Genomic DNA, 26770 nt, shown 5'->3' with positions numbered 1-26770 from the left:
GTATTGCACCAAGCGCTACTGGTCGGTCGCATTAGTTATTAACAGACGAGCAGAAGAAGAACGCCCATTTTGCTCACACTGTCCGGCATCGAATCGTGCTGAAATATCAACAGAAGAGGACAAAGAGCTGCAATGGACGGGTAAAATCTGTTTGTATTACAACTCCTGCCTGTATTTAAACTTTCCATACATGTGCATGTGACACAGACGGAACGAGCCGCTTCGTGTAAGCTAATGCTAACTGTTAGCTCAGCTGCGAACCTTAATACGGAGTGTTAACGAAGAACATGACGTTAGCTAGCTAGCTAGCTAGCAGCACCACGTCCCCTGCAGGAAACATGCTAATCAGGAGCTCTGCTGCTAGCAGGGGAGCTTAAAGGTGTGCTAGAAGATGTTTCAGGAGCATCTCTTATGTTTCATATCGGTCTTTTAAATTCGGCAATGTTATATGTTGCATAAACCAGCTGTTCTCAACCTTGGGGTCGGGACCCCAATTGGGGTCGCGAGATGATTTCTGGGGGTCGCCAAATCATTTTGGAAGTCAGCTCTGTCTCCACTGTGTTAAAGTGTTCATGTGTTCATGTGTTTTAGTCTTTTTGGTCACTTAATGTCTTTTCTTGGTCATTTTGTCTCTTTTTTTGGTCATTTTGTGTCTTTTTTTTGGTCATTTTGTGTCTTTTTTTTGGTCATTTTGTGGTCAATATGTGTCTTTTTTGGTCATTTTGTTTCCTTTTTTGGACATTTTGTGTCTTTTTGGTCATTTTGTGGTCAATATGTGTCTTTTTTGGTCATTTTGTTTCCTTTTTTTTGGACATTTTGTGTCTTTTTTTAGTCATTTTGTGTCTTTTTGGGGTCATTTTGTGTCTTCTGGTCATTTTGTGTCTTTTTTTAGTCATTTTGTGTCTTTTTGGTCATTTTGTGTCTTTTTTTTAGTCATTTTGTGTCTTTTTTTGGTCATTTTGTGGTCAATTTGTGTCTTTTTTAGTCATTTTGTGTCTTTTTTTGTGTCATTTTCTGTATTTTTTGGTCATTTTGTGTCTTTTTTGGTCATTTTAATTCCTTTTTTTGGTCATTTTGTTTCTTTTTTGGGTGATCTTAACTGCGTGTGAGATTGTGTTCAGTGAGTGGGGGTCGCGGACAACATGCATGTTAAATTGGGGGTCGCGACTCAAAAAGGCTGAGAACTACGCAGGTGTGTAAAATGAATGCTAACTTTAGGTTAATGTAGCCAGCGATTAGAGGGAATCGGGTTGAATTTCGGTATTATAAACAATAACTGGTGACAATGAGCATTAGAGGATCAAACCAGGTGCAGTGTAATAAATATAATAACCAACATGGTGCGCACACCTGTCAGTTAAGGCTCCTTTGTCTGGGACAAATGCTACACGCGACCTCCGGTGACGTATTAGAGGTGGGGAAAATCGATACAGTATCGAGATATCGATTCATGGCCGCCAAATATCGATATTTAGCCGGTGGACTGTCAGTATTTTTTGCCGGTTTTTTTTGGAGAAGTAATATCCTAATATGTTTATGCTGAATATCGATTTCGTCACCCTGTTAAAATAATCGCCTAACTCATTTTTTCAAGTTTTGCAGGAAACACAAAAAACTTCACCAAAAGTGTAACAAGTGACATTTATTGATCATTTCACTCAAATAGGATGTAACAAAGGATAATAATAACACTGTGTGTAAATTATGTAACTTAAGAGAAATAAATGACAATTTTTTGAACATGACTTTGTGACTTAAGCAAGATATGATGACACTTTATTTTGAAGGTGTCTACACAAGAGTGACACAAGCCTGTCAGAAACATGACATGACAAGTATCAGGAACATTGATGTTACTGCAAAGTGTCATTAATGTTCATGACACATCCCATGTCATGGTTATGACACGCTCATGTCACTCTTATGTAGACACCTTCAAAATAAAGTGTTACCATATCTTGCTTAAGTCACAAAGGCATATTCAAAAAATTGCCTAAGTCACATTTTATTTTGACTTAGACATAATAAATCTGCTTTAGTCACACACTTGACATAGGCCATTATCTTAAAGGGGTAAAATCACATGATGTGATCAACTGAGGATGGAGGTGATTTTACCATAGGTGGCAATGAGGAGATGATTTAGGCCAAAAAAACAATTTTGACCAAAAATTACTCAGGCGATTATTTTAACAGTGTGACGATATACAATATAACGTAACTGTATCCCAAATCGGACACTGTTCGGCTAAGATTCTATCAAAATTTCACATTAACTACTGATGAATAGACTGTGAATTTTCTTTTATTTGACAAAACAATTATTGATGATTGAATTTAATTTTGTGGACACGAAATGCAGTTAAACAGTTAAATTGCAATATATTATATTGCAATACTCACCATATCGCAAAATGCCTGAAATCACAATAATATCAAATCATGATTCCCACCTCTGTGACATACTGTATACACTGTTAGCTATTCCATTATGAAATAAGTTGACTTAAACATTAAAACATCTCCCATATCTGCAGAAAAGACAAAATAGCAAAAACACTCTTAACCGTAATTAAAATGACAAAAAAGCATTTGTCACATACATTGAAAAGCAACCGAATGGCTTCATTCTTGCATTTGTTTTGACAAAATTTAAAATATGCCTATGTACGACTGAACTGTGATATTGTTAAGGTGTTCAGATTGTGTTTATAGCAGCTTAGCCTCCATTATGCCATTCAGTGTGCAATGAAATGAAAAATGTGTTTTTACATGTGATTGGGTTTTGTCACGGTTTGTAGTGGTGGGCGAGCACTTAAAATTATGCATACGTGGGTTAAATTTACCAAGGTATATGTGTGTTGAAATAACATTATTTGGTTTTTCTTTTTCATCTCCCTGCTTTCTCTCCATGCAGTGATGTTGCGGTTGGTGTGAAGGCAAGCAGAATTATTTTTTTATTGACAGTCATTGCAATTTAGTATAACTGGATAGATACATACACAAACAAAAGATACACAAACTTCATTAGAGTTAACATGCTTAAAAGATTGTGGAAGCTTTGTGAATGGTAATACATGACAGAAGGTAACATTTAATTAAGATACAGATTAAACCATCAAAGTAATTTAAAATTTTGTCCTTATTTGCTGCTAAATGTTGTGGTTATTCAGATGAATGATGGTTATTCAGGATAATCTTTGATGTCTAGTAATCTTTTTGGATTTGTTAGAAGTTGCAATTTAAATCAGTTTAATTTATTGTCACTTTTTCTTGTTTGTTTGTTTTTCCAGAGAGGCTCAGATGAGCTCAACATGTACAGTAGCAGCCCCAACTCCATGACCGGTAAATATAAATCTGAACAATCCATCATCACTTAAAGGTGCAATTTGTAACTACTGATATGATAATTTATTTGTTTTATTGTCTGTGATCATGTCCAGCAAACGGCAGTGACAGTAAGAAACAGCGTCTGGATGAATCCCCTCCCTCCAGAGTTCTCCACATCAGGAAACTTCCTAACGAAGTGTCAGAGACTGAAGTCATTGCCTTGGGGCTGCCCTTTGGAAAGGTCACCAATATACTGATGCTGAAGGGGAAAAATCAGGTAAGGTACAAAACAAAACTCATAGTCTAGACGGATTTCAGAATAAAGGCCTTCTATAAGAAGTGAGGAGCATTTGTGGGTACAAGTCAGGAACCGGCCTACTTTACTTATTTCAAGGGTGCTGAATCCAAAAAAAAAAGGTTCCCAAACGAACATTTGAGTTTTTGACCTTCTAATTTGTATCAAATGGCCACCAAATTGCCCATCTTGCACAGTCATTGGACCATTTCCCCTTAGTTTTTTAGTAAGTAGGCAATCAAGATGAGGAAATTAAGTTTCTGGATCTATAGTCTAGAGTCAGAGCAAGGATATAGTGGAGGCTCAGTGTCTTTTTATGCATATATATATGCAAAATACCAACTGGAACATTTAAAAGTGATATTGATTGAATATTTATGTCGGCCTTAAAAAAATGACACAAATAATGCTTAATTTCACCTTAAGAGTTGGTATTTTGCAAACTTAATTTCCTCATCTTTGATTGCCTACTTACAAAAAAACTAAGGGGAAATAGTCCAACGACTGAGCAAGATGGGCAATTTGGCCGCCATTTTGATATGCAAATGAGAAGGTCAAAAACTCAAAATTTCGCTTGGGAACCATTTTTTAATAAAGTAGGCCGGTTCCTGACTTGTACCCATAAATGCTCCTCACTTTCACTTTTTGGACAATTCCGTGTAGACTATCTTTTCCATCAGCCAATAATATTCTCATTTTCTAAAGAGGAGACAGACGTCGTCCTGGAGTTGAGTTATTGTAATAAAGCTAAATATTGCTGTGTTTTTCCAGGCCTTTCTTGAGTTGGGAACAGAGGAAGCAGCCATCACAATGGTGAACTACTACACAGCTGTCACGCCCCAGGTCTGAAATACAACCCATCCACAATATCTATCATTTCTCTTGTTGTAAGTGCTACTAACAGACCTGTGTTTTATATGGATCTCATCCTTTTTAGGTCAGAAACACTCCTGTTTTCATCCAGTACTCTAACCATAAGGAACTGAAGACAGACTCAGCTCTGAACCAGGTATGCCCATAGTAAAGAATTAGTAGTTATTGACAGTTCTCGCCTGGGCCCATGTTCCACTTTGAGACAGATATTCATCCCTCATAGTAGGATATTATGGGAAGAATATACATTTCCTGAATTGTTACAGTCCTGTGAGTATTTTAGTTTTAGTTTTAATTGTGTCAGTGCTGTTACTACATTTCACAGTGCTATAAAAAAGACAACAGTTTAGGCGAAAATAGTTTTAAAATAGTTGTTAAGACAGTTTGACCTTTGACCTGTGACCTTTATATTTTTTTTAGATAGGCCCAAAACTAGGTCTAAATGAAAGCTAGCATTGTAGACTTTAAAATGATACCAAACATGCCCTCATAACATATGAGTCAAGATCTTAAAATGAGCATAAAACAGGACATGCTCCCTGCGTTTAGAGGCCTATTTATTGCAGGGGGTGTATAACTTTATGTGCTCATAACTGTCATAAAGCTGCCACTTTGGATGGGCTATCATACCAAAATATCATCTATGGACATGTACCTTTCCTCCATCATATATCAACTGTTGTTTCTGTCCCCCCAGAGGGCCCAGGCAGTGTTACAGGCAGTGTCAGCGGTCCAGGATGGGAGCTCTCCGTCCTCTGACCCTGGAGTCCTGGACCTGGCTCCTCCCCCCAGCCCCGTGCTGAGAATCATCATTGACAACATGTTTTATCCCGTCACACTGGACGTGCTACAACAGGTTAAACCTCAACATGTTCTCTAGAGCAGCTGTTCTCAACCTTTCTGAGTCGCGACCCCCAATTTAACATGCATGTTGTCTGCGACCCCCGCTCACTGAACAGAATTTCACACGCACAGTTCAGATCACCCAGAAAAGACACAAAATGACCAAAAAAAAGACACAAAATGACCAAAAAAAGACACAAAATTACCCAAAAAAGAAACAAAATTACCAAAAAAAGACACAAATTGACCACAAATGATCAAAAAAAGACACAGAATGACCAAAAAAGACACAAAATGACCAAAAAAAGGCACAAAATTACCCAAAAAAGAAACAAAATTTCCCCAAAAAAGACACAAAATAACTAAAAAAAGACACAGAATGACCAAAAAAGACACAAAATTACTAAAAAAACAAAAACAAAATGACCAAAAAAAAGACATTAAATGACCAAAAAGACCAAAACACATTAACACATGAACACTTTAACACAGTGGAGACAGAGCTGACTTCCAAATTGATTTGGCGACCCCCAGAAATCATCTCGCGACCCCAATTGGGGTCCCGACCCCAAGGTTGAGAATAGCTGCTCTAGATCCACCGTATAGATTCACAGCTCCATAGTCAAGTTTAAAAAAGTTTGCATTGTGTGTCTACATAACTTTAAATTAGAATATTGAAAATGAAGTTTGGTGAAGTGTTATTTAAAACAAGCCTGTTTCAGTGTTATTGTCTTCGGACACTTTGATTCTTGCAGATCTTCAGTAAGTTTGGGACGGTGATGAAGATTATCACCTTCACCAAGAACAACCAGTTCCAGGCTCTTCTTCAGTTCAGCGACCCCGTCAACGCACAACAAGCTAAACTGGTAGGAAACCACTCACACAATCACTGGAACCACTAGAAAACCAGTTGAGGGACCAGTTAACTGTTCTCTCTAAAAACCAAACAGAGTATTCTAGTCACAGCCTTTAAGATAAGATGTGACTTGATTTATTATAAATTTAGTTTTCCTGAAAGTACTTTGCATTTTGTATTACACATTGGAGAAAATATATTTTAGCATTTTAAATAGGTTGTTGCATGTAGTGTTATGTACATCAATGAATAAATATATTTAAATGTATGCAGAGATATAAACAGTATAGTATCAGTGGTATATGACATATATAATATTTAAAAAAATACAGAAGACCTAATGTGGTCGGGTGTAAACAGAAATGGTGAAAATAAACCAGTAAAGTGACCTGGTGGAACAAACAGCTGTTTACTGTAGATTTTCTAGACAATATCAGGCAAAACAACTTCTCTTTCTTTGCTTGTGTAACTATAAAGAGCAAATTTTGGTTTTTATCTCATGCAGTAGCAGGTTTTAATGCCCTCATGTCCACTCTGAGTCATGTCGGCTTGATAGAACAGTAACCTTCTGCTTTACAAGAAATTGTTTACATTTCAGATTCAATCTCGGTGGATTAACAGATGTCTTCTGTCTCATTTTGCCCAAAATTCAAAAAACTTTTCCAACATTCTTGGCACTAAAGCTCAACCAGACAAGCCTTGCTGGAAAATTAGTCTGTATCGGTGACCATATTATTGGAGATAAAAAAAAAAATCCAAGAGCTCCGTATCAAGATACTACTAACAGCTGATATATTGTTTTCAGATTATTTAACCTCCTGAGACCCAAGCTTTAGTTTGGTATGTATTGTTAGTTTCTCCTAGATATTTGATATTTTGGATTTGTAGGACATAAGTACAAAAACTAAGCAATGTCTTTGAACAGGAAGTAGTTTTTGAAAAAAAACCCAAATCGGTTAATTTTACTGTATAACATTTATTAATTCACCAGTGTATAAAACTTTTATTTCCTTACATTTACTCCCTCTCTTTGGATAGTAAAAGTCTATTCGTTCTCAAATGAGTACTTCCTGATTAGCATTGTCGTAGCTTGTTGCTAATGCTAAAACTAGTCAAACTTGCACAGAATATCAAGCTACAAACATTATTAAGCACAAATGAACAAGTTTTAACCATAAATGTGATCAGATTTTGTACCTGGTCCACTTTTGTCTAGGGATAAGCTGTTGATTGACTTTAGCAAGGTGCTGCCATCTGGTTTTTACACTAATTGATGTATTGTGCTTTTTCTAGAGTGTGTACTACTGAGGACAACATGTTATAGTTAAGCAGAATTAAGTATAAGGTCCATAAAACCTAAAATGAAATGTCCACATATGAGGACGCAGGGTCACAGAAGGTTAACACTAATGATTCTTCTTCTCCTCCAGTCCTTGGATGGGCAGAACATCTATAACTCCTGCTGCACTCTGCGGATAGACTTCAGTAAACTGGTCAACCTCAACGTCAAATACAACAACGATAAGAGTCGAGATTACACCAGACCGGACCTTCCTACTGGAGACGGAGAGTCCGCCAACAAGGATCATTCTTTACTGGGTAAATATATACATCTGGATCTTTTTTATCTACATCATACCTCCATGTACGCCTCGTATTACTGGTCCGTTTCCTCTTTTAGGAACACAGAGTCCAGTTTTGTGAGAAGTGTAGTCATACCATCATCTTTGTTCATTTTTCCAGCTTTCATAAGATTTCTTCTCACCAAACGCCGGTGGGACTTTGTAATTACCGGCGGCCATCCTCTGCTACCAATATTAGTTCGCTACGACAACTGAATGGTTTCCAGCTTTTATTCAGCTTCTCTCGGCCACGACAACAACTGGAGCCCCTTTTCTATTTCACCCCACAAAAACATGCACAGTGCCACCGCCTGCGCAATGGGAAACATAGCATATAACACCCTAACACAGTAGTTCTCAACCTTTTTGAGTCGCGACCCCTAATTTAACATGCATGTTGTCCACGACCCCCGCTCACTGAACATAATCTCAGACGCACAGGTCAGATCACCCAAAAAAGAAACAAAATGACCAAAAAAGACACAAAGTGACCAAAAAAGACACAAAATGACCCAAAAAAGAAACAAAATGACCAAAAAGACACAAAATGACCCAAAAAAGAAACAAAATGACCATAAAAAGACACAAAATGACTAGAAAAAGACACAAAATGACCAAAAAAAGGACACAAAATGACCAAAAAAAGAAACAAAATGACCAAAAAAAGACACAAAATGACAAGAAAAAGACACAAAATGACCAAATAAAGACACAAAATGACCAAAAAAAGACATTAAATGACCAAAAAGACTAAAACACATTAACACATGAACACTTTAACACAGTGGAGACAGAGCTGACTTCCAAAATGATTTGGCGACCCCCAGAAATCATCTCACGACCCCAAATGGGGTCCCGACCCCAAGGTTGAGAACAGCTGCCCTAACCCACACCTTAAAGCATACAATGCTTTACTGTGTTTTTAACAATTTACAAAATGAAATTCATGCTGTATTTAAGAAGACTTGAAATAGCGATTGAGACCATAAGGTCACTAGGAAAATATTAACTGAGCTAAAAAAAATGAAAAGTTAAATTTTCACCTTTCACATCTTTTACTTCCCGCAAATTAATTTTGTCTCCTTCTGAATATTATCCTTAGTTTCTTTTGTTCAGACAAGGGAAAGTAGATGTTTTTTTACCTGACATGTTTCGACTGACAACTTCAGGTGTCAGCTGATCTCTGTGACGTATCTTTAAAAGAAAACATCTCCTACTTTCCCTTGTCTGAACAAAAGAAACTAAGGATAATTTTCACATATTTTTCTTGGATTACAAGTTACTCTTTTAGCTTGCGGGGCTGCCTGCTGTCTGTTTCTCCTCCAAGCCCAAACATGAGGCTGTGGCACCACTGATGGCAGCAAACGCATCAGACACTGAGCTGAAATTAAATGAGCACATACATTAGGGCAATTACATAAGCAAAGTCGAAGACTGTGTATTTGCTGTTCTTGGTGTTGCTGCTCTCTCACACCCACAGAGCTCAGCAGAGACTCCTTGGAAAGTAATAACTTGATACTTTGGCATTTGTCAGAAAAGACACAAAATTACCCAAAAAAGAATCAAATTGACCATAAAATGACACAAAATGACCAAAAACAGACACAAAATGACCAAAAAAGACACAAATGAAACAAAAAAGACACAAAATGACACAAAAATGACACAAAATGACCAAAAACAGACACAAATGACACAAAACAGACACAAAATGACACAAAAAAGACACAAAATGACCAAAAAAGGAAGCAAAATGACCAAAAAAAGCACCAATCGACCACAAAATGACCAAAAAAAGACACAAAATGATCAAAAAAGACACAAAAAAGACACAAAATGATCAAAAAAAAAAGAAATGACAGAACTGACTTCCAAAATGATTTGGCGACCCCCAGAAATCATCTCGCGACCCCAATTGGGGTCAGGAACCCAAGGTTGAGAATAATGATGACAGCAAACGCATCAGACACTGAGCTGAAATTAAATGTGCACATACATTAGGGCAATTACATAAGCAAAGACTTGGTGTTGCCTGCTCACACACCCACAGAGCTGAGCAGAGCGGAGGAGAGCTGAGAGACGGTGACTGTTGCTGTGCATTAAAGCTTCAACAGGGAAAAAACACCAGTGACAGCTGACGGAGGATTGGATGGGCTCAATACGGCTCAGCGGCTGATACCGATCAGATAAAAATGCAATTGTCTGGGAATCCTGGAGTCTAATCCAGCCCGAGGTCCCTTTGCCAGATATCTTCTAGAGGTGTGAATCCCCAGAGGCCCCACGATATCTGTAATTTCCCAGCTTGGGATAAATAAAGTATATCTATCTATGATACCATTTTATCTCAATACTTGAGTCACGATACGATTTTAAAAACTTTGCGATATGGTGAGTATTGCGATACAATATATTGTTTCCTCTTTAAAACCGGCTTTTTAGAACACACCAACTTTTCCAGAATTTAATTGAAAATGATGCAGTTTAATGTCTCAGTGTACTCTGAAATTAATGCACATTTGCAACATTTAAAATTCTTTATTGAGCATGATAGTGTTTTGAAAGTAAAAAAAAGATTCAAAATCACATTTTATGTTGGACTAAAGGACTAAAAAACGACACAAAATGACCAAAAAGGACACCAAAAGACACAAAATGACTAAAAAAAGACACAAAATGACTAAAAAAAGACACAAAGTGACAAAAAAAAGACACAAAAGGACTAAAAAAAGACACAAATGACCAAAAAAAGACACAAAATGACCAAAAAAGACACCAAAAGATACAAAATGACTAAAACAAGACACAAAATGACCAAAAAAAAGACCAAAAAAAGACACAAAATGACAAAAAAAGACACCAAAAGACAAAAAAGACACCAAAAGACACAAAATGACTAAAAAAAGACACAAAATGACAAAAAAAGACACTAAAAGACACAAAATGACTAAAAAAAGAAACAAAATGACCATAAAAGACACCAAAAGACACAAAATGACTAAAAAAAGACACAAAATGACCAAAAAAAAGACCAAAAAAAGACACAAAATGACTAAAAAAGACAAAAAAGACACCAAAAGACACAAAATGACCAAAAAAAGACACACAATGACTTACAAAGACATGGAAAGAATTCAAAAATGGACAAAATAGCCCAAGACTCCATAGAGTTAAGTTGTTAACCCATTTCTTGTTCCCTGAAAAAGGCCTACTTGTATAATTCTGAAATGTACATTATTTTCCAGTTTTGGTTAAGCTTACCTTTTTTTATTTACCTCTGGCAGTTCACCACTTACCTTTGGACCCTTTCAAGCTGTTCATTTGACTTGAACTGCTTGAATTTCAATAAAAAATGGAAAAATTGGGCTGTTCTAAAACTTTTGACCGGTGGTGTACATATTGACAATATTTACTCATGGTGTAATGCTTAAATAGTTTCAGTATTTCACTAACTCAGGCTGGTTTGCTGTCTTGTGATAACTGCAGTGTTTGGTGCAGGTTAGAGTTTTGTTTTGTGGTGTAAATGTAGCTGTCGTTGTCTTGTAGGTACCCCATCCGGAGCTCTAGCTTCCTACTCTAGTGGAGGAGGTTACTCATCTTCTCTCTCCCTCTCGCAGGGTGGAGGTACCTATCTTTTATTTTTTCTTCATTCAGTTTTTCCATCACTCTGTCTCTGATGTGTCCCTTTTTTCTCTTGTCATGTCCTTTTATGGCTTTTATCGGAATGTGCTAGAGCTAGAAAATAGTTTTCCATCAACAGCTTCATTAAAAGATGAGGCTTATTATGATTAATTATAGCGAGAGTATAATCCTCTTGTAAGTGGCTGGATACAGTTCAGTGGGTTTTTTGATGTTGTTTTTCTACATATTTCCCAGCTTGTCTACTAGAAGTCAGTAGCCTGAATAGATTGTAATGAGAAATGTTGATGTCAGATAGAAAATGTATGTTTTCTTTAAATTAAAAGAAGTAAGGGTAACGCTTTATATTAATGTCCTTGTAATAACCATTAATTAACAAGTAATAAGGCATTGTTCTCGCTTTAGATCCCTTTAGCTGCAAAAAGCATAGTTAACTGTTAACAAGTGCATAGTTAACTTATAATAAATGAGCAATAAAGTATATTTTAACATCATTAAGCAAACAAAAGATTAATAAAGGCATGGCAAAGACATAATGGGTGGGTTATGGGTGTTTAATGCTATTATGAAGAATTATAAGATACTCATGAGGCTTTTATTAATGTTCTTATTATACATCTCTTATAGCCTGCTATTAGCTGTATTATAATGCCATTATTAACACTTATATAGGCTTATAAACACACAGCAATGTTAATAAGCATCTTGTAAGGACTTACAAGGGCCTTATTACTTGTTAATTAATAGTTATTACAAGGACCTTAATATAAAGCGTTATGTAGTGGGGAAAAAGGCAATATGGGGAAGAATCAGTTTACTTTCTGTGTATTGGCAGAAAAAGTGCAGTAAGTTTACAGAAGTCCTAGTTATCTTATAGTTGGCTTCATGTTTCATTCTAGTTAGAAATAATGCAGCAATGTTTGTAATTTGTTTGTTGTTTTCCTTCTCAAAACCTTTAAAAGAAAGTCTGTTTTGTTTTTTTCAATCTGTGTTGATGGAATTTAACATGTAACAGGATGAGATGAGATAATTAGTTGGAATAATAACAATAATAATTGCTTTTTTTGCTTAATTGTTTATGCATGGCCTCATATCACAATAACTCTTGTTCCTCTTGTGGCTGCAACTTTGTCAGAATTACAGCATATACCTATGTGTTATTACAGTATTAGCTTTATAGATTTAATGGTGATTAAGAAACCAAGCCTATAAAACAAATTACATTATCGTTGCATTCTGACAGTTAATAGATAATCAGCTCTGAAAATCCTGCCAGTCAAGTTCTCTTTGCATGTAATTAAGGTTATAATTACATTTTAATTGGATAATGCATAATCCTTAATTACACTGAGTACACAGTTGGGTGGAAATGAATAAATTATCAAGGATTTGAGTCTTTTTAAACCAGTTTTCAAGTTACTTATGTCTAAATAAAGGCTTCTGCATTACACTCTGTAATGTTCATGACTTAAGCAGCTTTGCTGAGCCTCAGTGGGAGATTTTGTGCTGCAGCAAGTGCATGTTTCCAAGATAAGGATTTTAATGCAAAAACAATGATTTAAAAAAAGTTACCTGCTCTTTTTTTTTTAATATATATTCTGATTTCTATGCATGCACATTTATGCTGTTGCACTGAGGTAATTGTTGAACCGAACCATATGTATTGCGTTTCTTTTGACAATATTTCTGTCATTTGGAATCTGTAAAAATTAAGAAAAATTTATTTTAATTGACTGTTTACTAGTGAAGTGACAACGAAGCTTCCTGAACCATTTTCTTTATTTTCTTTGCCCACTACATGTTTTGTTTTTTTCAACAAAGGCCTGAAAACACACTCAATTACCATTGCTAGAGCCTTTTTTAAAGCCAAGACTGCCATCTAGTGCAGTCAAAAAATAAAGCAAATGGTTCACGAAGCTTCGTTGTCACTTCACTAGTGTTTACACTTCTGTTGCTGCAGTTGGCGTTAACACTTGTGTTGGTGTTTATATTGGTTTTAACCCTTTATCAGGCAAAGAACTATATTTGGTAACTTCAGGTAATATTTCGAGAAAAAAGTTGCAAATTCACTGGATTAAAGTGGCAAGTCTACAAGAAAAAAAGTTCCAGATTCAAGAGATTTAAAGTTGGAAATCTGCTGCAAAAAAGTTTCAGATTTAAGAGATTTAAAGTTGGAAATCTGCTGCAAAAAAGTCGCAGATTTAAGAGATTTAAAGTTGGAAATCTGCTGCAAAAAAGTTGCAGATTTACGAGAAAAAAGTGGGGAAAAAGCAACTTTTTTTCTCCCAGATTCACCACTTTAAATCTCATAAATCTGCACATTTTTTTCTCGTAGATTTGCCACTTTAATCTCGTAAACTTTTTTTCTCAAAATATTATTTTCGTGTGTTTTTTTTTTTTACACATTCTGGCAGTATGTAATATCCTCCAATATTCTCTAGGGTTGAAATTTGGAATTTGCATGTATTTCAATGAGTGTCCTATTAAGGGTTAAAGTGGTGAATCTGGGAGAAAAAAGTTGTTTTTTTCCCACTTTTTTCTCATAAATCTGCAACTTTTTTCTCCCAGATTCACCACTTTAAATCTCATAAATCTGCACATTTTTTTCTCGTAGATTTGCCACTTTAATCTCGTTAACTTTTTTCTCAAAATATTATTTTACACATTCTGGCAGTATGTAATATCCTCCAATATTCTCTAGGGTTGAAATTTGGAATTTGCAAGTATTTCAATGAGTGTCACTTTTTTCTCGTAAATCTGGGACTTTTTTCGCACAGATTTGCCACTTTAAATCTCTTAAATCTACGACTTTTTTTCTTGTAGATTTGCCACTTTAATCTAGTAAATTTGCAACTTTTTTCTCGAAATATTACCTGAAGTTACCAAAATACAGTTCTTTGCCTGATAAAGGGTCCTATTAAGGGTTAATCTACTCTGCTGCTGTATCATGTCTCGACTCTGACCTGTTTTCTATCTTGTTTTCTCCTAACAGGAGCCATCAGTCCTCTGAGTGCTGCAGCAGCGGCGGCAGCAGCTGCTGGTCGAGTCGCTCTGTCCGGGTCCGGAGTGTCAGGAGTCCTGCTGGCGTCCAATCTAAACGAAGAGGTACACTAGCCATGAGCATATCTGTGAACAAGTATCACAAGTCACTCATTTCAACTGTTTAACAGACACTACTGGATGATTTTCTGTATTTGATGGTAGTGTGAGTTCCTGTGTGGGTGTGTGGGCGTATGTGTGGATGCATCTTCTGCCTAGATGTAGGCTTTGTAGTATAAATACTAGGGGTGTGCATTGGCACTGCCCTCACAATTCGATTACGATTCACCAGGTAACGATCCGATTCAATTCGATTCTACGAAGCATTGCGATGCATCACAATTCTGCTGCACACAACAAGGGACAGTTTTTATCAGTCATGAGGCAATACAAGCAGTCAGATAGGCCTAATAACAACAGATTTTATTGGCTATATTTTTAAAAGATGGCAAAATGAATCTCCTGCCTGAGTTCATCTAAGAGTAAGGAAAGAGAAATGCCTCCTCCTGCCATAAAAAGGAACCTGCTGAGGTGGAATTTACATCAGCTAAATGTCCCTGAGCTAGGGAAGACGTTAGCGCTATAAACTAGCTAGCTATCGCTAGTTTTCATGACGCAAAAATGTAACGTTAACGAGTCGACTTTAAATAGGCAAATACAATGGTAATTACCTATCAATATACAATAGTACTTTCTATAAAAACATAAATTTAAAATTCTGTCAAATACTACCACATACTTCAGTCATACAACATGTCAAAACAGCTTGTCCCGCTAGCTTACCTGTGCTGCATCAACACATGGCTCATTAGAATATTCAATGAGCCATGTGTTGATCCGGGAGTGGGTCGGGTTAGCGTTGTGTTTACTGGAACTTTGACGGGGCGCAAAGGCCACCTTGGCCGTAAATTGAACATTTTTTCATAGGGCATCAAGGCCAGAGTGTGAAATTCCCACCCTGTACCCCACAACTTTCCACTGGAGGACAGGAAATAAACATAATCGATTATGGCACTTTGCCGCATCGATGCTGAATCGTGCATGCCCCGCATTGCGATGCATCGCCGAATCGATTATTGTTGACACCACTAATAAATACCATTAGAGGTGCAACAATTAGTCGACCTTGTCTGCAAAAATCGGTGACAAATTGCCGCTGAGTTTAATCTGGGATAATTTGCAACGTGTGTTTTTCATGCTGTGCGACATTTTCCGTAGCTGAGTTGAGGTTTGCACAATCTGGCGAGAAGTAGTAATGGGAGGAATTTATCTCTGAAATGGAGGGGAAACATTTGCTGGCACCGGAAGAGGTGTCACCTAATAAACCCCTTATTGATCTGTTAAAACAGGCATGTCCAAACTATTCCAGAAAGGACAATGTGGCTGCAGGTTTTCCTTCCAACCAAGCAGAAACACAACAGGCACTGTTGTTTTTTAATCATTTAATCAACTGATCTCAAGATTCAAACTGCTGATCAGTCGAATCAGGTGTGCTCTTGATTGGTTGGAACAAAAAATATGCAGCAGCATGGCCCTTTATGGAATAGTTGGGACATCCCTCCGTTCAAGAGGTCAAGGCTTATTGTGTCATTATTTGTTGATGAAAGAGAAAGAAACCCTAAGAGTTTTATTGGCTTTAACCTCTTTCACCCACTGGTCACTGCAGGGTTAAAAGCCTGCTCTCACCTAACCTTAAAGCGTATCACTTCTCCAAACCTTTCTCTATTTACTTTCCCTAAGTAGCACATTTATAAGAACCCCCGTCTAAATGTAAAAGCTTGATAGCTAAGCTATATATATACACTACTGGTCAAAAGTTTTAGAACGCACCAACTTTTCCAGAATTTAATTGAAAATTATGCAGTTTAATGTCTCAGTGTACCCTGAAATTAATGCACATTTGCAACATTTAAAATTCTTTATTGAGCATGATAGTGTTTTGAAAGTAAAAAAAAGATAAAAAAATCACATTTTATGTTGGACTAAAGGACTAAAAAAAGACACAAAATGACAAAAAAAGACACAAAATGACAAAAAAAGACACAAAATTACTAAAAAAGACACAAAACGACCAAAGAAAGACACAAAATGACTTACAAAGACATGAAAAGAATTCAAAAATGGCCAAAATAGCCCAAGACTCCATAGAGTTAAGTTGTTAACCCATTTCTTGTTCCCTGAAAAAGGCCTACTTGTATAATTCTGAAATGTACATTATTTTCCAGTTTTGGTTAAGCTTACCTTTTTTTATTTACCTCTGGCAGTTCACCACTTACCTTTGGACCCTTTCAAGCTGTTCATTTGACTTGAACTGCTTGAATTTCAATAAAAAACTGGAAAAATTGGGCTGTTCTAAAACTTTTGACCGGTAGTGTATATATAGATAGATAGACTGAACTCGGAGCACTTCCTTTGATGTGCATAACAAAAGGTATACAAAATTTTGACAACAATTTTGTTAACTTGCAAAATAATGGCAGCCTTGTGAATTACCCCTCGTTTGTTTGTTTGTTTGTGTGTGTGTTTGTTTATGTGGGTGTGTTTTCTCCAGTTTGATTCTTTCTTCTTCATGGATTGTCACAGGTCCTAAACTTTTAATGTCTTTAAACTTTTTCAACTTCCTTTCTGTTTGTGCACATTATATCTTTATATATCGAGTCTTAAAAGTTCTTTGTGGTTCTCTCTCTTTAAACTGAACACCTACATACTTGTGTACTTCTGTCAGTTTTTCAGTTTAACTCTCTTATTCTAAATGTGCACCTTCTCTTTCATTTATATCTCTTTATCTGCAGTATCTGTTCCTGTGTGTTCCATCTCTCTGTCAGAATCCGTCTCTCTCTGTCGCTCTCTCTTTGTTGAGGAGGGGCTTCATAGTCCAGTTCTGTCCCCTTCTGGTGAAGTCTTGGTGGAACAGCTGTTTGGTAGCAGCATACATACGTTCTCTCTGGAAACTTATCACCTTAAAAGCAGCAGCAGCTCCGTACACTCCATATAGTCTAGACGGAATTGTCCAAAAAGTGAAAGTGAGGAGCATTTATGGGTACAAGTCACGAACCAGCCTACTTTACTTATTTCAAGGGTGCTGAATCCAAAAAAAATGGTTCCCAAGCAAAATTTTGAGTTTTTGACCTTCTCATTTGCATATCAATATGGCGGCCGTTGGTCGTTGGACCATTTCCCCTTAGTTTTTTTGTAAGTAGGCAATCAAAGATGAGGAAATTAAGTTTCTGGATCTATAGTCTAGGGTCAGAGCAAGGATATAGTGGAGGCTCAGTGCCTTTTTATGTGTATATATATATGCAAAATACCAACTTTTAAGGTGAAATTAAGCATTATTTGTGTGTTTTTTTTAAGGCCGACATAAATATTCAATCAATATCACTTTTAAATGTTCCAGTTGGTATTTTGCATATATATAAATACATAAAAAAGACACTGAGCCTCCACTATATCCTTGCTCTGACTCTAGACTATAGATCCAGAAACTTAATTTCCTCATCTTTGATTGCCTACTTACAAAAAAACTAAGGGGAAATGGTCCAACGACTGAGCAAGATGGGCAATTTGGTGGCCATTTGATACAAATTAGAAGGTCAAAAACTCAAAATTTCGCTTGGGAACCATTTTTTTTGGACTCAGCACCCTTGAGATATGTAAGGTAGGCCGGTTCCTGACTTGTACCCATAAATGCTCCTCACTTCTTATAGAAGGCCTTTATTCTGAAATCCGTCTAGACTACTACATTGGGGTGTGCTCAGTACTAGCCAGTGGCTAGGCAGTGGTCAGCTGTGGTGTGAGTCGTGTTGTGAGTGTTTTTTATCCAGGGAATAGTTTCAGTCACTCCTTCATCCTTTCTCAACTGTGTCATCAAATGGACAGAATGAATCTGTGGTCAGATTTTAGTCAGTTTAATACACTACACTTACCGTATTCCAGGTAGTGTAGCAAAAAACACTTCAAACTTCAAGACATTTTTCACAGTTTAAGTTCAGATTGCTGAAGTTGTGGATTAAGTACAAGACATTTTGAAATAAAACATCTGTGATATGATGTCCATTAGGGCAGTAGTTCTCAACCTTTTTGAGTCGCGACCCCCAATTTAACATGCATGTTGTCCGCAACCCCCGCTCACTGAACACAATCTCACACACACAGTTCAGATCACCCAAAAAAGAAAATTACCAAGAAGGCACAAAATGACCAAAAAAAGACTCAAAATGACCAAAAAAAAAGACTTAAAATGACCAAGAAGACACTAAATGACCCAAAAAAGACACAAAATGACCCAAAAAAGAAAAGAAAAATACAAAAAAAAGACACAAAATGACTAAAAAAAAGACACAAAATGACCAAAAAAAGGAAACAAAATTACCAAAAAAGACACAAATTGACCAGAAAATAATCAAAAAAAGACACAAAATGACCAAAAAAGACACAAAATGACCAAAAGACCCAAAAAAGACACTAAATGACCCAAAAAAGAAAAGAAAAAGACATGAAATGACAAAAAAAGACACAAAATGACAAAAAAAAGGAAACAAAATTACCAAAAAAAGACACAAATTGACCAGAAAATAATAAAAAAAAAACACAAAATTACCAAAAAAAACACAAAATGACAACAAAAAAAAACATTAAGTGACCAAAAAGACTAAAACACAATAACACATGAACACTTTAACACAGTGGAGACAGAGCTGACTTCCAAAATGATTTGGCGACCCCCAGAAATCATCTCGCGACCCCAATTGGGGTCCCGACCCCAAGGTTGAGAATAGCTGCATTAGGGGTGGGAATAATTAAACGATGATGCATTAATATTCATTAAAACTTTGGTCGATCACATTCAATTTTTAAAACAAAACACATTTAAATATGAAGATTACTGTGAAAACTAACCTCATGCCTCTTCGGGGGCCATGATCGTCCTTTCAAAATAAAAGCGTCTGTTATCAAAACAGGCTGTTGCACAGTACTGTATATAGATCTTTTATTTTGCCCATGTATGCATGTTTTCATTCATACTGGGCTACGTATAAAAACACTTAATAATAATTGATCGTTAATTAATTAATAGATGCTTGAGTTGGCAGGTTTCACCCATCCATAATGTCCATTATTTTCCATTATTTATGCTGGACAAGACAAACTTTTTTTAGTTTATATTTGATGTAGCAATGGTCACAGATATGCACCAAACTTCTGGCTGGTTGAACACCTTCTTTTGTTGCAGACAATCTCTCTGAGTGGAAATCACATTTCCTTCTTTGCACAGATGGTAAATCAGTGAGAATGTAGTCTACCCACCTACACGCTGTGTATATATAGATATGATTTTAAAGGCAGTATAAATTATCATGTAACAAACTGAAGCTTTAGCCCTTTTGAACCCTGTTAGCACAGAATACTGAGTGTCCCATTTAACCCATTGAAGCCTGGAAAGCGGATACGTTGTTTTGTAGTATTTGTATAAGCTCTCAAATACTTTTTGAAACAGGAAATTCCAAATTAAAAAGACAGTTTGCAGAATCAAACCATTAAATTATAGCCATTTGGATTAAATGTTTAGGAATAATTGGTCAACACTGAGCAGTTTTCTGTCTGCTACAGAGGCTGAAAAATCTATTATTTAGTAGAAGCGTTGACACTTCTGTTGAATTTCCAGAAAAACTTCAGGTTTTAGGGGCTGATTTTAAAATCGCCCAGAGGTTTTACAGGAAGTTTTAGGCCTCAATGGGTTAAAGGTGATTGCTTTAAATACCATGACAACACTGATGTTGTTGGATGCTGGAACCTTAAAAACACATTAAAGTTGCATTGTTTATATATTGTTGAGTCACAGACACTAGTTATTTCACACACACACACCCACCCCACCCCCCCTGTTTGATTTGATATCTCCTGCCACTCACTTTTTCATTCACTTATTTTATTTCATGCTTTATTCATTTCTCCATTCCTGAATTTATTTATTCTGCCTTCCTCCTCACATCCGTTCTTCTCCTCACTGATAAAATGCATCCAGCAGGGAATGTACATGCGATAACAGACCTGGAAGAAGTGTGTGTGTGTGTGAGAGTGTGTGTGTGTGTGTGTGTGTGTGTGTGAGAGTGTGTGTGTGTGTGTGTGTGTGTGTGTGTGTGTGTGGAATCGAAGCAGCAATCATTCAGACTCCGTTGATGTTCCACTGATGCTCTGTTTACTGACCTCTGCTTTGGTTTTTGTCCTCCTCTCCTCCTTTCTCCCTTCCCCGCCTCCTTTCTTCCCTCCTCTGCTCCTCCCTTCACACATTTATTTTCTCTCCATTTTTGGACAAACCTCCTTTAATGTTGAACACCTCCCTTTTTATAAATCCTCCCTTCTTATGTACATTCACCTCCTTTCCCTCTCTTCACTTCTTGTCTGAATCCGGTCTAACCCGACTCTGGGTTTTGCCGTTTTGACCCCCTTTAACCAAACCCCCTACTCCCTCGTGCTCCTCCTCCACCTTTGCTCCACCCCTCATCATCATGGAAACCACCACCTCCCCCCTCGTCCAACGCTGGGCGGTCTGATCTCTACCTTCGTCTCTCCTCTTCCTCCTCCTCTGCTCCTCCTCTTCCTGTCCTCTGCTCTGCGGTCTCTCTCTCTAAAGATGGTCACGCCTCAAAGTCTCTTTACCCTCTTCGGTATGTTCAACCTCTACTATTCTATCTGTATATCTCTCTCTGTTAATCCAATTTTGTTCACTTCCTCAGTGATGTCGTGGACACGCTATTCTATTCCTCTGTATCTTTCTGTATCTCCAAGCCTCCAACCTCTATTATTAAACTGTATATTCTACAGAGTTAAAGTCTTTGTTCTGTCTCTACTTTGAAAGAAAAGTGAGTCTGGGAGGTTGTCTGTTTGCTCAGTTTATCGCTCACCACAATCATTCATGTGTTGTTCTAATGAAAGTATCGTGTGAAACCTCCAAATCTACATTTCTATTCTTGATTGTAAGGAAACAACAGTGTTTCAGCAGCGCGGTTACCCTGCACCTGCAGCTGCTTCACAATAAAAGCTGCAGATACAATAATGCTGATCACATTTTGATGTGAGACAGCTGCAGTTTGCATCGCACAACAAAAGACTTGATTTGAGCCCAACAAAACTGACGAGGATCCAAAATGTTTAGAGGAAGAGAAGGAGCGAGGTTGATTCAGTGCCCAGTCTGCAAAATAAACACATGAGGTAGAAAAGTTTTAATTCTAGCAGACTTGCAGTCATGGAAAATATTGTTAGACCGCCATTGTTTTCTTCAATTTCTTGTTTATTTTAATGCCTGGTACAACTAAAGGTACATTTGTTTGGACAAATATAATGATAACAACAAAAATAGCCCATAAGAGTTTAATTTAAGAGCTGATATCTAGACATTTAACATGGTTTTCTTGATTAAGGTTTGGGTTATTTTCAAGAAAACCATGGAAAATGTCTAGATATTAGCTTAGGGCTGGGCGATATGGCCCTAAAAGAATATCACGATATTGCAGGCTATTTTTGTGAAAACGATATTGACGATATTAGGAAATACTTAAAAAGAAAGATATGATTATTTTTTTTAGTCTGTATAAATAATTAAAAATCTAAAATGTAGTTTGAAGAGTTTGAACAAAAACATTTACTCTTGAATATGAGCAAATAATTAAAAAAATATATATTTAGAGGTTCCGGGGGCATATTTTAATTAAATTTGGTGAAGGAGAATAAAGGTTATTATATGTTTTATTTAAGGCATCTTATTTTGACAGACTTCTTGTAAATTCTGTGGTGGATTCTCTTAACACACTGTGCTCTTATTTTGAAAGCTGCATGTGTTTAGCAACAGGGAGTAAGTAGCTTTTTGTGATTAAAACAACTTTAACCACGACATCAAGAAGTAGGAACGTTGCCAATATCATGATATGAATTTCTTTACCCATTAAAAAATGAAATACTGATATTATTGTGAACGATACGATATGGCACAGCCCTATATCAGCTCTTAAATTAAACTCTTTTGGGCTATTTTAGTTATCATTATATATGTCCAAGTAATGTACCAGGCATTAAAATGAACAAGAAATTGAAGAAAGGGTGGTCATATATTTATTTCCATAACTGTATATCATAAAGTAACATGCCAAACTAAAACTTTACACCTTCTAAAAGGTTTTGTAGAAGGTATCTCTTTTTTTTTACACTTTCCATTTATGTTTTTACATTTAATCACCAATCTTCAACTGGATTTCTGAACCACCGCTCAGTTTCAGGTGTCGTCTGAGGTGTCTCACTGCTTAACAGTCCTAATATTAAACCACTCGCTTATACAGAAGGTTTAATTGAGTTTCTATTGGAAGTCAAATGGGAAGATTCCATCTTTTCTTTTGTCTTTCTAGCACTAACTTTATTCCTTCCATCCTTCACACCTCTTCCTTTTTTTATCTTCGTCGGCTCCATCTCTCCTGCTCTGTCTGTTCTGTCCTCCTCATCTTCTCCTCCACCCTGCTCTCTCTCTCTCTCTCTCTCTCTCTCTCTCTCTCTCTCTCTCTCTCTCTCTCTCTCTCCCTGTCTTGGTCTGCCTCTCTCGCTCTCTCTCTCCCCATAGGAGTGTATGGTGATGTCCAGAGGGTGAAGATCCTGTACAACAAGAAGGACAGTGCTCTGATCCAGCTGTCTGACGGCAACCAGGCTCAGCTGGGTGAGTTTTAATCCTAGCAGCATCAGTCGTCAGTATTTAGACGTGATGACTTTATATTTAAAAATCAGACGTGACTGTTTAATGGGCCAGTGTGTAGGAATTAGGAGGATATATCATAAGAAATGGAATATCATGTTTGTACTGTTTTCAGGAGTGTGTTTTGACCTGAAAATAAGGTTGCTTTCACATATAAAGTCTGGTGGATTTGGTGCAATTCATTGGTGCAGTTGCACCAAGTATGTGTATATATATATATATATATATATATATATATATATAAAGTATATATATATGTATACACTACCGGTCAAAAGTTTTAGAACACCCCAATTTTTCCAGTTTTTTATTGAAATTCAAGCAGTTCAAGTCAAATGAACATTTCAGAATTATACAAGTAGGCCTTTTTCTGGGAACAAGAAGTGGGTTAACAATTTACCTCTATGGAGTCTTGGGCTATTTTGTCCATTTTTTAATTCTTTTCATGTCTTTTGTTAGTCATTTTGTGTCTTTTTTTGGTCATTTTGTGTCTTTTTTTTGGTCATTTTGTGTCTTTTTTTGGTCATTTTGTGTCTTTTTTTTGGTCATTTTGTGTCTTTTTTTTGGTCATTTTGTGTCTTTTTTTTTTTGGTCATTTTGTGTCTTGGTGTCTTTTTTTGTCATTCTGTGTCTTTTTTTGGTCATTTTGTGTCTTTTTTTAGTCCTTTAGTCCAACATAAAATGTGATTTTGAATCTTTTTTTTACTTTCAAAACACTATCATGCTCAATAAAGAATTTTAAATGTTGCAAATGTGCATTAATTTCAGAGTACACTGAGACATTAAACTGCATCATTTTCAATTAAATTCTGGAAAAGTTGGTGTGTTCTAAAACTTTACCACCAGTAGTGTGTATATATGTATATATAAGTGAATAATTCAATAAAAATGCTGCTGTAGAATCAGAATAGTATGTTAAGGTTCACTTTTTGACCATTTTGCTCCATACGTTTTTTCACCCTAAAATCATTTTATGGATGAGAAATGATTGATTGATGTATCAGCCTGATGTTCTGTATCAGCAAATGTTCTTAGACTTATCACTTTTTATTTTATTTTTCCTAGCTATGAGCCACTTGAACGGTCAGAAGGTGTTTGGTAAAGTGATGAGAGTGACTCTGTCTAAACATCAAACTGTGGCTCTGCCCCGAGAAGGACTGGACGACCAGCTGCTGACTAAAGGTGAGAGCTTTACTGCATATCTTTGAAATTATTATCAATTAAGTGGTCATGATATTAGGTTAGCACAGCTGGAAACTGAAAAGCAGTAAAATGATTCTTCCTCAGGCTCACTGAGTATCTAGAGGTGAAGTTGGAGATGTTTACAGGTTAAAAATGATTATTTCTACCCTTGACAATGTCTTTACTATATGTTCTACTCATTTTGTGACTCATTTCCTGAATAAAGCAGTTTGTTTTCATATCTTATATTTATATGGAGTGCTGCTCCACTGAACTACAATGATCAAACAAAAGACTTTACAGATGTTGACTTCTTCTTTGGTGTTTTATTGAGTCAAAAATAATGTTTTGTTTCTGTTGGACAGACTTTTCTGGCTCACCACTTCACCGCTTTAAGAAGCCAGGATCCAAAAATTTCCAGAACATCTTTCCTCCGTCTGCAACGCTTCACCTCTCCAACGTCCGGTAGTACAACACATTTAACTTCTGTGTTCAGTCAGTGAAGGCATCACTTTGGCTTCAGCTGCTTTGCTTTAAGTCAGCTATTCTCAACCTCGGGGTCCCGACCCCAGTTGGGGTCGCGAGATGATTTCTGGGGGTCGCCAAATCAAACCACTGTGTTAAAGTGTTCATGTGTTAATGTGTTTTAGTGTCTTTTTGGACATTTAATGTCTTTTTTTGTCATTTTCTGTTTTTTTTTGTCATTTTCTGTTTTTTTTTGTCATTTTGTGTCTTTTTCTGGTCATTTTGTGTCTTTTTTTGGTAATTTTGTGTCTTTTTTGGTAATTTTGTGTCTTTTTTTTATCATTTTGTGGTCATTTTGTGTCTTTTTTTTATCATTTTGTGGTCATTTTGTGTCTTTTTTTTAATCATTTTGTGGTCAATTTGTGTCTTTTTTGGTCATTTTGTGTCTTTTTTTAGTCATTTTTGTCTTGTCATTTCAGCTTTAAGTAATGATAGTTTTCCTTTGTGTATCCAGGGAAGGAGTTGGAGAGGATGATCTACGTCTCCTGTTCTCCAACAGTGGAGGAACCGTTAAGGCCTTCAAGTTCTTCCAGTAAGAAGCTCTTTATTAGAAGCTCTTTGGCTTTTATATCTCTGATACATGAACTTTAGTTATAGCTACTTTCTATAATATTGACCTGTTTGTCTCCGTCCTCGTCAGGGACCGTAAGATGGCCCTGATCCAGATGACTTCAGTGGAGGAGGCCATCCAGACTCTGATGGACCTCCACAACTACGACATGGGAGGGAACCACCACCTGAAAGTTTCCTTCTCCAAGTCGACCATCTAACCCTCCCACCTGACTCCTAAACCTGAAGATACACATGACGAGCGAGAGAGTCACTACCATACGTCTTCTTCTTTTCTTTTTTCTTTTTTTTACATCTTCTGTTAACCTCTTCTGCGCTGTCCCCAAAGCTTTAATTAAGTCGTGATGTCATCACTGAAATCTCCTCCAGTGTCTACAGCTTCAAAGTGAAACATTGGAGATAGTTTTCAGTTAAAATATTGAGAAAATCCAAATAGTAAAAACAAAAACTAATTTTCGTAGCCAGTAGAAGCATGCATACATCATGTGTCCGGGCATAAAGGCAGTTTTTCAAAGTTTACAAATTCCAAATATAGAGCATCCTAATAATCTAAACACCAGCGGAAAATACTGTTTTTTGTTTATCTCCTGTGGTTTAATTTCTTTCTTTTCTCCTTGCTGTAGTGATTTAAACGTGACTTTACCAACCACAGCCGTCAGGAGCTCCTTTCACACAGTTGTTCTGCCAGTAAGCCGCCAGTGGAAAGTATTAAAATAAACAAATCGACATGTAAAGTACAGTAAAAGTACTACTACCACACTGTGAAATTACTCCACTACAAGTAAAACTCCTGCATATAAAACTAACTGAAGTACAAAAGTATCAAAGGTAAAAGTACTCGTTATGCAGAATGGACCCACTCAGACTGTTAAATATATTCCAAATATATTAGATAATTTGTATTAATGTAGCATTTTAATTTTCTTAAGATAGGGCTCATTTTAACTAAATATACTGTTATGGGGTTTAATTAAAAAACATGTCTAATCACTTTAAATTGATCATGTTTTTATGTTAAATCTCACACTGAAAAGCTTTAGCTGTCAGCTAAATGTAGTGGAGTAGAAGTATAAAGTTACATCAAATTAAATACTCAAAGTAAAGTACAAGTACCACAAAATTGTACTTAAGCACAGTACTTGAGTAAATGTACTTTCACACACACACACAAACGCATACACACACACACACACACACACACACACACACACACACACACACACATTGTATATGGCAGAATCTGTGTGAAAGGGGCTGCTGAA

General features: G+C 36.6%; 1 protein-coding gene across 1 annotated transcript; it reads left to right on the top strand.

Annotated features, from left to right (window-relative positions):
* Positions 1 to 51: 51 nt before the first annotated feature.
* LOC131981108 (polypyrimidine tract-binding protein 2-like) lies at positions 52 to 26327 on the top strand. Its single transcript, XM_059345410.1, has 17 exons — positions 52 to 140; positions 2918 to 2939; positions 3294 to 3345; positions 3444 to 3607; positions 4397 to 4468; positions 4563 to 4634; positions 5196 to 5354; positions 6097 to 6207; positions 7628 to 7796; positions 11363 to 11440; positions 14448 to 14560; positions 21129 to 21162; positions 23103 to 23195; positions 24297 to 24413; positions 24779 to 24878; positions 25393 to 25470; positions 25579 to 26327. Exons 1-17 carry the CDS (start codon positions 133 to 135, stop codon positions 25706 to 25708), a joined length of 1572 nt encoding a protein of 523 aa, XP_059201393.1. The 5' UTR covers positions 52 to 132; the 3' UTR covers positions 25709 to 26327.
* The last annotated feature ends 443 nt before the right edge of the window (positions 26328 to 26770 follow it).

Source organism: Centropristis striata, chromosome 11 (assembly GCF_030273125.1).
Source record: "Centropristis striata isolate RG_2023a ecotype Rhode Island chromosome 11, C.striata_1.0, whole genome shotgun sequence".
Lineage (NCBI taxonomy): Eukaryota > Metazoa > Chordata > Actinopteri > Perciformes > Serranidae > Centropristis > Centropristis striata.
The sequence above is the reverse complement of the archived record's forward strand: the minus strand, read 5'-3'. Positions and strand labels throughout refer to the sequence as shown.

Bases quoted from the DNA above. Each gene is read 5' to 3' on its own strand.
- LOC131981108 (XM_059345410.1), top strand. The intron at 4,469-4,562 runs GTCTGAAATACA...CATCCTTTTTAG, and splicing joins ACACAGCTGTCACGCCCCAG to GTCAGAAACACTCCTGTTTT. The intron at 11,441-14,447 runs GTACCTATCTTT...TTCTCCTAACAG, and splicing joins CTCCCTCTCGCAGGGTGGAG to GAGCCATCAGTCCTCTGAGT.